Source organism: Pieris napi, chromosome 18 (assembly GCF_905475465.1).
Source record: "Pieris napi chromosome 18, ilPieNapi1.2, whole genome shotgun sequence".
Lineage (NCBI taxonomy): Eukaryota > Metazoa > Arthropoda > Insecta > Lepidoptera > Pieridae > Pieris > Pieris napi.
In genome coordinates this window covers 4,809,078-4,824,521 of record NC_062251.1, presented here as the reverse complement: position 1 = coordinate 4,824,521, position 15,444 = coordinate 4,809,078, and the positions used below count along the sequence as shown (strand labels likewise).

Here is a 15,444-nt window from a genome sequence, read left to right as displayed (position 1 = left end):
CAGAATTTTGTTCGCCACTTGCCACTCCTCTGCTACTCGCAACAGCTCCGTTGCTAAATTAATACTTGTGTGGTTGTAAAAAGTTCGGCTCGAGAAAAGATATTAAAGGTGAAAGAGTTATGTGAAGCGGAACATAAGAATCAAGGTGTTTTAATACCACTAAACAATGTTCGGAAGAGAATTGCCGCCATAACAGGTACTTTTTAGAGTTGCCATTTAATAATTTTTTGCTGTATTGATGGGACTTTTATGATATAAATTAGTTTTTGTGACAAAATTGAATAAATACATAACGTGATGAAACTAGGTAACTGAAATTAAAACATATATTACAAATTACATAAGCATTATAAACTTAAAGTTACTATTATTTTTAATTGTTCATAATTTAATTGCAGGTGTGTCAGAGAAAACTGTAACAAGAATTACAAACGAAGGTATAACAGCGGCGTGTACTTCGAAAAAAATTGTAACCCAACAATTCTGCAATAAAACTCTGAATAAAAAATTGTATTGCTTTTCTCTACCCTATTTTCTCATCTTTTCCCTGTAAGTAGGTAGAACACCGCTAATATAAGTAAATAAAAATATACTTTTTATATAACAGAAATATTGTTTCATCGAAGTATGCAGAAAATAATATTATTTGATAAATTACATCTGCTAAATGTAAATAAAATAGGTAAATTGTTTACTCATAAATGGCAACATTACGTCATGCGATTGCAGCGCCGCGTCTGGGGGACTTCTTTCATGAAAAGGACTATACTAAATTAGTATTACTAATTCCTGTCAGGTACATTTGAACTCCTCTTAATATTAATTCGATCTACTGACTAGTACACGGTGTCTCGACTCTCGACTCTCGTTCGAAACGCCTACCGCTATATACCTAGAAAGTTCTTAAAGTGAGTCGTACTTGGTTAAAGACAGACCTAGTCTAAGGAGTACAAGTACTTAAATAACTAGTACAAATACTAGTTCCACGAGTATTTAGTTATATGCGACTGTGTCACCAAAATATAGGAATTAGTTAAGTACTCTTTGATAGTGTACGTTAAACATCGATAGTTTGGTAATCCGATAGTATCGAGAGTTTTACTAAAAGCTATCGATAGTTTAAAAGATTGTAGGATTAGCGTAACATCAATAAAATAACAAATGTTATACGAAACGAAGAGTTTTATTTTCAATTAAATTTGAAATAACAATACAAAATCTGAATTCATCATTATTAAAGAAACAAATCAAACATTAAAATATTTACTATTTTGTTTTATAAACAACAATTCGTTTAACCTTTTTTCATTTAATCAATTTCTCCGTTCGGTTAAGATTTGTCCGGCCTTAGAAAAAATCCGTTCCGAAGGCAAAGAAGATGCTGGAATACACAGATAGAGCATCGCTAATTTCTTTAATTTATTGTTAGTGTATTTCCAGTATGTTATAGGACACTCTTTCCTGTCAATTACTGGCTTCTCCAGATATTGCCTGACATCTACCAATGAGTTACTTAAAGGGGTCGATACGTCCGGACCGTTTAGGAACCCCAACAGGTCATCAGGTGTTCCTGAAGACGTGGATGGTGTTGGCTGTTGCGTTTCTTAAGCCAAGCGTTCTTTAGATAAATGGCTAGCATAGGCCTTTTCTAGCCACTGAACAGCTCGCTTCTCTTCGTCACTTGTTTTGAACCCCTTCTTCTTAAATATGGGTCCAATATTGTAGCCAGTACAACAGGTGTCCTGTTTTCATACAGACTTAGTCTTTTGTCAACAGATCCCTTCACGCATAGTAAAATTTTCTTTCCGCTTACAGTAACAATTTGAGATTCAACTTCTGCCAATTTCGTTTTTATTCCACGAATCAATGGTATTACCAGTGACAATGTTATATAGCTTTCTCCGGAAATTTTTGTCGTAGCCAGATCGAAAGGTTCCAGAATCTGAATTGTTTCTTGAATAAGTAGGTATTCGTCAGAATTGACTCCGGATGGAGCCCGATTACATTCATTAATACGAGAGTTAATTCTGTCTTCATTGTAACAAGTCTCTGCAGCATGTGATATGGCACTGTTCCAGCGGGTAGGCACTTCCTGGATCACTCTCATTTCTGCTTTATTTAATTCACGTTGAATAGCTCGTAATTTATCGCTAGCTAGAGTACTCATCTTGAAAAATGTCACAATCGAAATATTTTTTCAGAATCTGGTCTAAGCAGGTCACAGCAAACGAACCAGTCACCGTCAGGTTTAGTGTGTGCGCAAAGCAGGGTATATGTCGTATGTGCAGTTTAGCTGCGGCGTTAATCATGGTTTGAGCGTTATCAGTTGTTATTGCTTCACATTTTGACCTGACACCCCATTTTGAAAGAGTAGCATCCAACACCTGAAAACAATAATAACAGTTTATGTCCGATGATAAAGAAACACTGAATTGGTAGGTATCAAGGCAATGAATATTAAAAATACTTACACTGGCTATATCTTCTGCGTTGTGGCTTTCTTCCATCTTCACGACTTTCAATAATGGTGCAATTAATTTTTCGTTGTGAAAGAAATGACAAGTAACTGAAAGGATGCCTTCATTTGCAATTGATGTCCATAAATAAGTAGTCTAACATGTTCTGCTTTCGATAATGTTACGATAACGAGCTCCTGTTTCACGTTTTCATAATATTCCGGCAGCAATTTTGTTGTATTAGGAATATCATATCTACTATCGAAAGCAATTACAAAGTCCCGAAATCCTTTATGTTCTCCTTTTCGCAAAGGTTCCATGTCAGCAATCATGCGCACGTATTTGTTATCCAAATTTTTCTTTGTTTTCCCATCTGGATATTTACTTCTTCTATATAAATAAAATTGTTAATATTTTAAATTATTTATTTTGAGAATTCATTTTGTACTGGTCAAGGTCATGTATAATCTTAGATCTCTCCATTTCCTCCACCGCAAGTTTTTTTTGAAGCTCTATGGCTTCTATCTTCTTTTTATAAAGCTGTTCCAAAGAAGAAGCCGTATTTGAATGGAGTGGCCTCCTCCTAGAAACCAAGGTCTCGTGATTTAGTTTCTTCTCAATTACGTTTGCTTTATTAATTATTATCAGTCACAGGAGTATTTTTATCTACTGCACCATCAATTTTGAGTGCCTGTGACACCGGAGTCCTCAACAATTGTGGTGTGTAATCTCCCCAATCCTAATACAAAAATGTTAAAATTAATAAATGGTTTAAATATTATTGATGTTCACAATGATTTTTAACAAATATTTTAAAAGTAGACTATGTTTTATTAAAACAGTTTATGTAGATATCAATAATTACCTTTGTCACAACATCTTTATTATTAGGTTGTGTTGTCTTTACTCTTGCTTCACTTATGTGGTCGTCTACAATCACCACACTTGGAGACAGTAAGATATCTGCAAAAATAAATATGATTAATAACTTAACTTACTTTTGACCTACTGCTTATAAGGTTATGCTAACCTTAATATTCTGCTGGGGGTGATTCTGCGAAATCCTCGGTCTCTACAGCAGATATTACAGTTTGATTTTGAACTGAAGGAATCATTGTGTCACAATCATAAGGGTTAAATAACCCAACAGCACTGGTGGATATTAGGCATAAGATGAAGAAAGAAGAAAAGGATCTTCATTTTTAGGAGGTATAGCGGATCCACCTCCTGAAATGAAAAAAAAAATTATTAAAAGTTAACATCAGATATCTTTCAATTTGAGAAGCTTTCATCATCAGCTGATGAAATCTCTATTGGGAAACTTTATTTCCATAAACACTATCTCATGTGGTGTTTCCAGTAGCACATATAATATTAATAGTAGTAAATTAAGTGAGGGCCAGCGGTGAATCCCAAAAAAAAAACAAAATATATTTAAATTAATTTAATTAATCACTTACAATAATTAAGACTTAACTAAATATAACTATTTAATCGGCCCGATATTAGGTGCACGACAAATAATCTATATTATAAACTTAACTAGTTGAGAATTGCGTGGTCCGATATGAGGTATCCGATCAAAAGCTTCTGATCTCTATTGTCCATTTTCCTTTTATAACGGTGTTGCGTAAGAGGGGTACTGGTATTGGATATGCGGGGCAAAGGGAGTGCAATGGATATGTAACAAGTACCATAATAATAATAATAATAAAAATTTATTTATTGCAAGAATATGGTACGGTAATCGTAAATCGTTCGCATATTCTGCCACACACGATGGCGCGCAAATTTGTCTTAAAGAATTTTACAATATTATTCAAAGTCAATTCTTATATTATCTAGTCTATTATATTATATACATTACATCATTAACTTTATATCAATTACGGATATGATTCAAACAATTTAGTATAATATTATGTAATAATCATATGTCTCCTATTATTTGCTGCATCTTTTCTAGATACCTTTTTCATACACTCCCACTGGGCTTTTAGGTTTTCTGCTGTGCGAAAGCAGTGGCTGGTTCGGCTATTATACAGGTCTTCAATAATTGTCCTTGGAGGCACACGCGATGGCAATGGTTGAGAATCATGGCAATTTGGAGCCACTGCTGCCTGGACGGGAAACATTTGGGAGGGCACGCTATGCTTGGTAGCCGCGTGGGTTGATTTCACGATGGTCTCTCTTGGTCTTGATACTTGGTACTTAACCCGCTCCTTGCACAGCGAGTAATTTGCGGCGTGATCTTGCCCACAATTGCAGCAACGTACAGATACATTGATACATTTTCATTGAGGAGTCCAGTTTTTACGAGTTGATGACCCTCAGATGAGTAGCATTGGATTTTGACTCGATTTCTACCCCTGTATTCAAGATGGTAGCTTTTGTTATATTTCTCAATTATGTCCTTTAGTTTCCGGTGTGTCCAATCTTCACGTAGTTCGATTACGATCGGCGGGACACGTCCAGTCTTCTTCTTTTTAGAGGCCTTTTTAAAAGGCTCTGAGATTTCATGGTCCTTATCCACTGGGAGATTGCCGTAGCGGTTGCTTGTTGAGGTGGTGGCGTCTCTCGGAATAATTCCACTGGTTTAAATCATCCCCAGGTTTTTTGGCGGTATTACTAGCCAGATCTGGATTTGAAGACGATCGTGTGACGAATTTGTCCATTTTATCGTCAGTGTCACATCACTAGCAATATGAACCGGTCCGAGAAAAACTTAAAGTGCGTGTGGATGCTAGGAGAACCGAACGCGGAATGACTTGATTGATTTTATGTCTATTAATGGCCTGAAGCAATAACACGTTCGGCCCAGCGCGAGCGCCGCCGTAAAAAGAGTCTCGCGTCGGGACACACTATTTTTTCATACAAATTAGAATGACGTTTCTTAACGTCGTGCTCTTCATGTATGCAAGCTTAAGTTTTGATTCGACAACAACCTTAATAGACGTCGACATTATATAACGCTATGTCACAAAGTATTCGACTATTTACCATAACCAGGAAGAGATTCCATGGAAATAGTATCTGCATCGTTCGTATCTGTACTGTTCGTTTGTTTATGTGAAGTAGTATTTCTTTGCCTATTGCGAACACTGGTATCGAAAATACTTTCAGAACTACTTGAGTGTAGAAAATTCTCAGAACAGGAAGAATGTGAGTAGCTAACGCCCGAACCCAATAATTAATCCACAATCTCCGATTGAAAACAATCTGAGATCAGACCGTGACGTCGCTCGATCTCCTATCTGCATCTCAATAACCAAAAGCTACGAAGACTATCCATTTTTGGCGACGGATAGAACGGAATCTCTTCCCTCTTTGTCGTTCCATTTTACCGAGTTTACACTCATATTTGATAATAAATTTAAACTAACATTAAAATATGCATGTCTATGTTTAAAACATAACAAACAGCTTTTATAATTATTTTAAAAACTGGTGTAAGTTAAAATCTGTTAAAATAATTAACTGTTGGTATCGAGCTTTCGTTTAGCATTTAAGTAAAACGTAACGCCTACTGACATTTGACAATCTTACAAAAAATTTAAAAGTTTAACAGCTTTCGGAAGTGAAATATAATATTGTTTTTATATTTTAATATGGATATTGAAGCGGTAAGTAATATTTATCATAAAGTTGTGTAATAGATAATAACGTTTCAATTCACATAAATAAATGTGTGTAGCGACAGATTTATTTTCTCTCAAGTAATAATTGTATTTTGCACTTTTCCTTGTTTTAGTCTAAAGGTAAACCCTTATCAAAGGACGAGACGAAAGCGTTGCTTGCCTTCATTGCGAAGAGCAAAATAATTAATAATAAGACCACGAATGCTACTAACAACAAGCTGAAAATTGAGGAGTGGAAATGTATAAGCGAAAAATTTAACGCCACAGTAGCTATAACTCGGCGTACAATTGAGATTAAAGTGGGAAAATTTGAAAAAAAATTCTCGCAAGCGAAGCACTAAAATCAGGATGAATCACATCAAGGTTAGTTGTAGTTGGGAAATGTTAGCTTTAGTATTTGAATAAACACAGCACATAGTATATTATGGTGGGTACAGACTGGTGAAACGTAACATGAAATGTATTATTCTGCCTTTCATTGCATGTTCGCTGCAAGCGTGGACGCAAAGCGCGCTCTTAACGCGCATTCACTACGAACCTCCCGCGTTCGTCTTGATCCGCCATTCTGCCGCGAACACGGCCCTTCGATACACGTTTTTAAACCGGTAGATCACACGAAGCATGGAGTCAAAAAACCACGCTCTTGCTATGACGATTATCAGTGCTTCATTATTAATAATACATCAACTCATGAAAACACGCCGAAGACCTTAAGATTTTTCTTAAAATAGTTTTCATTTGGCGGGTTCCACAAAATTTCATGAACTCTGTACGCATCTATCAAGCAAAATGCCTTTTCCTCACTCCACGCAGTGTCGTCCTCCATGTTCGTTGCGTGCACGTGTTGATTTCAAAACGACCGTCCACGTTGGCGCATCGCGCACACTGCGCGCCCCTTTGTGTTCGTTCGAAAAACCGACAAATCACGGATCGCTTCGCGCGCGGCTTGTAATGCTCGTAGCGTGCGCGTGAAATGCACATTTCGCGCGCACAAGACGTCCAAACTATGAGAAATTGTTACAAAGTGTGTTACCTTTCATGATACATTGCAGCAATGTGTACGGTGAATTCTTTCATTGCATGACACATTGCATGTTACGTTTCACCAGTCTGTACCCACCTTTATATTGTATAAATTTTGTCTTTTTTAGACAGGAGGACCTTGACCACGTGTCCTCATTACTAGGAAGTACTGTGAATGGGTTTACAGTCGAGTTTGGGGGTGACGCAGAACCAGCTGAGTTCTGGGGTGATGCAGAATCAGCTGAGGTCATCAGTGACACTGGGGCTTTGCATGAACTTAATAAGGTTGTGGGAATAGAGGATTGTCCGGCAGAGGTGCCAGCTTTCTCGATAGATAGTCATACTACATTGTCTATACCTAATGATGTGGTGATGGAACCAATTGTGGTTGTAGATAATGGTGGTGCGAGTACACTAGCTCATACTCTAGATAAATCAAAGAGATTTACATTTAACACTCCTAGAGCTAGTGGTAACTATTATTTGTGAAGTTTTTTAAATATTTCATTTTTTTTCACATTTCAATATTTATCAAGTTTTACAGGTAAACAAAATAAAAAACCAGACGAGGGACGTACTGAAAAAAATATCCGTCTATGGAACGAAGTCTTATTTTTAAGAGGCAAATTGCTAATGCGACTGCTGTGTATCAGTCTGAATTGAAGGAGCTTTTGAAAACTGCCAAGCAAGAAAAAATTACAAAATTCTTCAAACCATTGCCTAAGCCTTAAGATAATTAATTAAAATGTTCAAAAACTTCAATGAAATAATTTTTTTATATATGTATTTGTTTTTTTTATTTTGTCACCTAGGAACGTATCCCCTATAATCCCATATAAATTGCCATTCCGTACTCACGGTTTCTGTATTCGCGGCATATTTATGGAACATATACCCCGCGAATAAAGAGCTTTTACTGTACATAGTTATTCATACTACAATAGGGAAAGACGTAGAAGAAGCTCAAGTGTAACCCCATTCGCTGTACTTCCTAGGAAATATAAGAAAGATCCCGAACTATTTTTTAAACTTGTATTTTTACTATATACTTGTATATAGTATAAGAACAAAATAAAACTATTATTTTATAATATATGTGTATTATTTAACATTTACAATAAAAATAGTTTGACCCTAATTTCTAAAGTAATTATTAACTAAATCAGTTCGCTGTCTGATATCATGTACTCCTGCATTTTGGGGTCCTTCACTGATATATCTGCAATATCAGTGGTCGGCAACTCAACTTCTGCCAGATTATAACTTCTACAGATATTGTGGAGAACTGCTGTAGCAATAATGACAGCTTGGACAGTTCGAAGCGATAATCGCAGGGTTAGGGCTATTACAGGGAAGCGGCGCTTCCACACTCCAAAAGTCCTATAAAAAAATGTTCATCACAGCTATAAAAATTATTTATGAATAAATATTAATATGTTACACTTACGTTTCAATGGTGTTTCTGTTTTTATTTGAGCATAATTGTATCTCTGTTCATGATCAGAAACGGGACTTAATATTGGTGTCAATAAATAGTTTCTATTAGGATATGCACTATCACCAAGCAACCATCGATTACCAAATGCTCCTGAATCACATTGGGCTGAATTGGAAATTATTAAATTTAATAATTACATTGAAACTAAAACTTAAAAGTAAACAAGAGTTACAAATCCTAGTTAAGACTGTATACCTCTCAAGACAGAGTTATTAAAAATGGTGGCATCATGTGGTGAGCCAGGCCAACGAGCAACCACATTCATTAGTCTCAAATCTGCATCACAAACTGCTTGGACATTCAATGAAAAATAGTTTTTCCTATTTCTAAATTCCTCTCCTATAGTTAGACCTGAAAGTAAATGAATCAATATGCAAATTTTAATTAAATAATTTATTGTTGAATCATAGAATATTACAAAGTAATATTTTTTACAGCTTATTTATACTTATATAAAAGCAAATTAGCATATTATTATTATTATTAATTATATATATATATAAAAAACTCACATGGAGATTGGATGCGAATATGAGTACAGTCAATAGCACCAAGAACCCGAGGAAATTGTGCTTTTGAATAAAATTTATCTGCACCTTGTTGGTGCATTACAATTTACAACATATTTATCGTACAATCTGGCGATTGCGACGGATATGTCCCGCACTATTCTGCCTGCAGAAGATTTGGAAACGCCTATGAAATCAGCCACGGAAATTAGCATTGTGCCCAATGCATAAAACCGCAGCGTCAATAAAAGCTGTTGTAGTGGTGGCACGCCATTATTTCTGTTAAAAATTAACAAGGTATATATTACAAGTTCTGCACAGGCAAATAAGCTTTTAAAACAATTAGTAAACTTACCGCATCGATGTTACTCGTACAAAGGGCATAATTTCGGTCAAAAGTAACTCCACTGCAGGTTTATTTAACCTAAATCTAAAAGTGAAGTCGGTATCGTTTAGATTATGCATAAAATTTATTCGTTTTATCCGCCTTGGTATTGGTCCGTTATTGTTGGAATCATCACTTTCCGAATCTGATAATAATCCTAAAACTTCCAGATCACTATCAGTATCGCTATCACTTGAAGATATTAATTGTAAGGCCATATTTTTATCATCAGTAATCCGAGATAGTTGGGGAATTGCAAATGCAATCTGCAATCACCCGTCAAACAATATGTAAAAACTTTAAGATGAATATTGGCACAGCTGAACTGTCATTTTCATACAAAGGTCTATCCACAGACACCGATCGGACCTCACATGGATAGCTTGTATCGCCAGATGACTATTACAATCCGTCGATTGGTTAGTGGCACACTTTATACAACATTTGGATTGAGATTTTTATCTCAGATGGTGGATTATGGATTTAGATAGGTTATTGGGTTCGGGCGTTAGTGGGCTGTCGCTATGAATATTTATAGGTTCTGGATCATAATCCTTGTCACTTCCGTATTCTCCGTCATCACTGAAGGGATCTGGAGTAACTTCCGGGACGAAGAATCTTCAAATACATTCAGAAACCCCTTACGGCATAGTCGCTTTTTATTCATCTAAAACAATCGATTTTTGGTTACTTTAAAATAAATATATATTTGTTATTTATTTATGAATATTAATCAAAAATAAATATATGTATTACAATAAACTTACTGTTTCGAAACTTTAATTCGATCATTCAAGAGCTTCTCTTCATGCGGCGCAAAATGACTGAAGCTAGCCGCGTCCCTACTTCCCGTGACGTCTACCAACGTTCTGTGTGTGCGTATGTGGATATGTGCGGGTGTAACGGATTTTCGCAAAATGTTCCTAAAAACTGATTTGCTGCGGCGGTAGACTTTTGAAACTTCCAAGTGATGCGGCGCAAATATCTATTTAGTTGAATATCGTATTGACTCCCGACGTTAGGGAACGTAGTGTGAATAAATGGAAATTAAAAGCCGACCTGATTAAACGTTGTGTCAATTATGAATTTCTAAAAATAACGTCATGAGACGTTGCTGGACCGAACGTATTAATAGTATAGTTAATAGCGACGATCGTTTCTTAGATTTAGTATTAAGTAATATGTAAAATATACGCGAATCATCCTAGTTTATTGTTAAGTATTGAATATTCTAAAATATTTTTTTTACGACCGAGAGGTAACACTAAACTAAATTTTTATAAAGTTGACTATGTGTCTATTATAGTGGATCTGATGGTTCATGGATCAATGGTTTTAGAAGAGGCCTGAACCAGATAGGATTCAGAAGAGACTTTCTGTGGAAGAGCAAATGTGTGAAAACCTTTATGAGGCTACGACTACTAGAAATGAGAATGGAAGGTTCATTGTTACATTAATTACCATTTAAAAATAAGGATCCAGAATGTCAGTATGGACAATCTATGGATATTGCAATGAAAAGATTGGTGTCGTTAGAAAGAAGATTATCTAATAATTTTTGGTTACGTGAAGAGTATACAAAAGTGATTGAAGAATATTTGACACTTGGCCACATGTCTCGAGTTGCAGAAGATAATGTGGATAACAGTTCTGCAGTGTATCTTCCTCACCATGCAGTGGTGAGAGAAGTTAAGGAAACCACTAAAGTGGGCGTAGTTTTCAATGCATCTAGTAAGGGTATGAATGATGTTTCGCTAAATGACGATCTTATGGTTGGACCGAAAATCCAGCAAGATTTAAGACATATTTTAATGAGGTGGCGAACTCATCGAATTAGTATTGCTGCTGATTTAGTTAAGATGTATAGGCAAGTATTCATTAATTCTGCGCAAACTAATTTTCAACGGATTTTATGGAGGCCACATCCAGACATGCCTGTGGAACATTATAAGTTACTTACGCTAACTTTTGGAACAGCTTGTGCTCCGTACCTAGCTGTAAAGACTTTACAACGATTGGCAGATGAAGAGAAGAGGAAGTTTCCAGTGGCAGCGTCTATTACAAATACTGATTTTTACGTTGATGATTTGATGACAGGAACTGAGACTATTGATGAAGCTAAAGAAGTATACGGTGAAATGAATGCTTTAATGATATCTGGTGGCTTTCAATTGCACCACATGAACAAAAACCTATCACGGAATGACACACACAACACAATTCACTTTTTATTTATTATTTAAACAGACATTTATTATACTATAAAAAAGTGTCCCTCTCTTTAAATAATAAATAAAAAGTGAATTGTGTTGTGTGTGTCATTCCGTGATAGGTTTTTGTTCATGCTAATGTTTCCCATGCAGTTGTTCCAGCCATCATCATCCTATCAGTCTTTTTCTTCAATCAAAGTGTCTTTTGTTTTCTTTAAAGCAAACTGTAGTTGCAAAGGATCACTTGAAAAGCTGTGTGAGGCTTTACCTGTTTGTAAATATGTCAAAAATTCTTGTGTAAATACCCGTTTCCTAACACCTGAGAATGATGGTCTGCTAGTAGCAACTGGATCCACATTACCCAAGCTTTTTGTAAGAAGAGATTGAGCCATTTTTGACACATATTTGCACTCTATTGAAATCAAAAAATGGCGGAACCTGGAACAAGTATGGAAGTGGTTGAGGTAGCAAAAACAAAGGAAAGGGATGACGAAATTGTAAAGTTGTTTCAAGTAATGGATATAATAATTGATGAATTAGGACCGGTTGCTAGCGCAGAAATCAAGAATGATATATCTAATTCAGTGATTGACATTGATCTGTCCGATGAGATATCAGGGGTTCTAATGACGGTCTTTACTTGCTTAAGGAAAGAAGAAAATGATACCGCAGGTCACAATAGGTACAAGGCCTACACAGCTAAGATTTCGGGAATAACAGTTTCTGTACAATCCATAATCGAAAAGATAAAGAAGTTGAAGATAGAACTAAATTTTTTGGTTGCCACTCCAATAGTAGAGATTATGACTTTATTCAAGGCGTTCTTTGATGAGGTAAGAACTGGGGTAACGAGATTTAAAGTTCGAGCTTCTGTAGCAAAAAGAGCTGCTAAGAGGGATGCTGAAGGAAAATTAATAACCACACAAGGTAAGGAGAAAGATTTGACTCAAAGCATTTCACAGTACGGGCTAGTAAACCATCATATTCCGCTTTTACAAGGAATTACTTTAGCACCAGAAAGAAGGACAGGTGTGATAAGAAGTTTAGGACCTTTGACACAGGCTATCTTATTAGTTATGGAGGACAAATACCATACAAAGTTGACTAGTGCTCTTACAAATAGCTTGCAGATGCTACCTATGTGTCAAGAGGTGGTAAATTGCTTAAAAGAAGCCAGAACTCCTGGTCAAGTTGCAGGGATTCTAAAGGAATTAGGGGATATCTTGTTAATGACTACAGCTAGATCCACTCAAAAACTATACTTACCCTTGATGTTGTTGAGATACATGTGGCAGATGAAACCGAATGACTTCAAATGGAGTTTTTCTGGAACTGCAATGATACAACTTTATTCAGTACTGGCACAACAGAATATAAGTTTCAGGATAAGGTCAGGAGCAGATGCATTAAAAACTTCTGAAGTGGTTTTCCACGCAATGTTTGGAACTTACTTGGAGGATTTAAGTGTGTTGTCCCAAATAACATCTGCTCCTAAATGGCATCAAAGAAAAGATTTAAACTCTGTTTTCCACAAAAGGGCCTCCCAACCTGCAATAATTTTTAAGGGAATATACTTCAAATATGTGTCAAAAATGGCTCAATCTCTTCTTACAAAAAGCTTGGGTAATGTGGATCTAGTTGCTACTAGCAGACCATCATTCTCAGGTGTTAGGAAACGGGTATTTACACAAGAATTTTTGACATATTTACAAACAGGTAAAGCCTCACACAGCTTTTCAAGTGATCCTTTGCAACTACAGTTTGCTTTAAAGAAAACAAAAGACACTTTGATTGAAGAAAAAGACTCTGATAGGATGTTGATGGCTGGAACAACTGCATGGGAAACATTAGCATGAACAAAAACCTATCACGGAATGACACACACAACACAATTCACTTTTTATTTATTATTTAAAGAGAGGGATGCTCTCCAGTTGCTTCAAACTGGAAATTTGTCTGATTTAGAACTGTCTTCGGATGAAGAAGAGCAGCCAGTCAGTAATGTTGCTTCGAATAGGACCGTAAGGTTAGGCGCAAACCGCATCACTTCGGTTCAGCATGAGTACGTGCCACCAGATTCTGAAGACGAGGAGGAGGTATTTGTAACGAGTCAAGGCCCATCTCAACTATCACTTGATACCAGGTATGAAGTGGATGAAGCAACTGCAGCTGACGGGTTTGATTATCTTACACCGAAAGACCGAATCAAATGGCGACACAAACCAATTGAATGCGGCATGCCAACGAACTGGACCCCTCCTATATTTGTTGATCCGTCGGAAAAACCACCGATTGAACATTACGATAAATACATTCCAAGAAGATTTTTTGAGATGATGTCTGAAATGACAAATTTATATGCAGTGCAATCAGGAAGACTACGATTTCGTCCCACAACCGCAAGTGAGTTAGAAGTGTTGTTTGGGTTACATTTGGCCACAGGAATCTTCAACTACCCTTGCTTGAAGATGTATTGGGAAAACAACATATCCGTTAGCCTTTTTCTAGAAAACATGACAAGAGACAGATTTTTCGAACTACGGAGCAATTTACACATGGTTGATAATACAAAAAAGCCAACTGATTGTCAAGATGTTTATTACAAAGTGCGGCCAATATACGATTCTTTACGAAAGAGATGTTTGGAATTGCCCTTGGAAAAAGAGCTATGTGTTGATGAACAGATGATTCCTTTTACGGGAAAACATGTGGCAAAACAGTATGTAAAAGGAAAGCCTTGTCCCTGGGGTCTAAAGCTGTTTCCTCTGTGCGGTAAGAGTGGTACAGTTTATGATTTCATTTTGTATCAGAGTTCGTCACCCGAACTTGATAAAAACATGATAAAAAAAATTGGCTATGGAGCTTCTGTTGTACTGCATCTGACGAAAAGAATTGGCGACAGCGCAGGTCATGAACTGTATTTTGACAATTACTTTTCATCATACCACTTGTTGCAAATTCTGAAACAAAAGGGCTTATTATGGCTGCGTGCACCGCTCGTATAAATCGATTCGGTAAGACACCTCAATTGACAAATGATAAGGACTTCAATAAAAAACCAAGAGGATTCTGTCAAGAGATAACTAATATCGAAGAAGATGTTACCTTGGTGAAGTGGCTGGACAATAAGCCAACTAACTTAGCCTCAAATTTTGTTGGAATCGGTGAAAAGGACACTGTTGACAGATGGTCAAAAAAAGACAAACGTTTTGTTCAAGTCGAAAGACCCGAAATAGTAAAAAAGTATAATCATGGGATGGGAGGGGTCGATTTATTAGACCAGCTTATGAGTTATTACAGGACGTTCATTAAATCCAAAAAATGGACTCTACGGGCAATCTTTCATGCATCTGATTTGGCGGTAATACAGTCGTTTAGAGAGTACCAAAATGAGGCTGAAATGCTTGGTATTACAAAAGCTAAACAAATGTCACTTCTTCAGTTCAGGCGACGGCTGGCAGAAAGTTTAGTTATGCGCAAAAAAATGTCTGCAGGAATCAAAAGAGGACGCCCAGCCAGCAACAGTCCAAATCCCACCCCCCAAGTCATTCCAAGGAGACCAGGAGAAACGAGACCTGACCGTGAAATAGCCCGTGATGGTGTTGGCCATTTGTCGGCGCATGATGATGGCCCTGGCACACGTTGTAAGCTACCTGGTTGTAAGGGAAAGTCTCGAATCAAGTGCATAAAATGTAAAATTAATGAATAAATATTCTAAGTCTTTT

General features: G+C 36.5%; 1 protein-coding gene and 2 long non-coding RNA genes across 3 annotated transcripts; 1 reads left to right on the top strand and 2 right to left on the bottom strand.

Moving 5' to 3' along the window:
* Positions 1–2,975: 2,975 nt before the first annotated feature.
* LOC125058920 lies at positions 2,976–3,653 on the bottom strand. Its single transcript, XR_007118546.1, has 3 exons — positions 3,487–3,653; positions 3,322–3,419; positions 2,976–3,195 (listed from the first exon to the last, which is right to left on the bottom strand). It is a non-coding gene; the product is annotated as an uncharacterized LOC125058920 (long non-coding RNA).
* Positions 3,654–7,223: 3,570 nt separating this feature from the next.
* On the top strand, positions 7,224–8,208 carry LOC125058416. Its single transcript, XR_007118393.1, has 2 exons — positions 7,224–7,589; positions 7,662–8,208. It is a non-coding gene; the product is annotated as an uncharacterized LOC125058416 (long non-coding RNA).
* A 150-nt stretch (positions 8,209–8,358) lies between these two features.
* LOC125058388 (putative nuclease HARBI1) lies at positions 8,359–10,956 on the bottom strand. The gene is given in 7 exon segments (XM_047662463.1): positions 8,359–8,497; positions 8,565–8,720; positions 8,811–8,966; positions 9,128–9,236; positions 9,238–9,403; positions 9,480–10,176; positions 10,277–10,956. Coding segments are annotated over 6 exon segments (870 nt in total). The 5' UTR covers positions 9,728–10,176; positions 10,277–10,956; the 3' UTR covers positions 8,359–8,462.
* Positions 10,957–15,444: the final 4,488 nt, after the last annotated feature.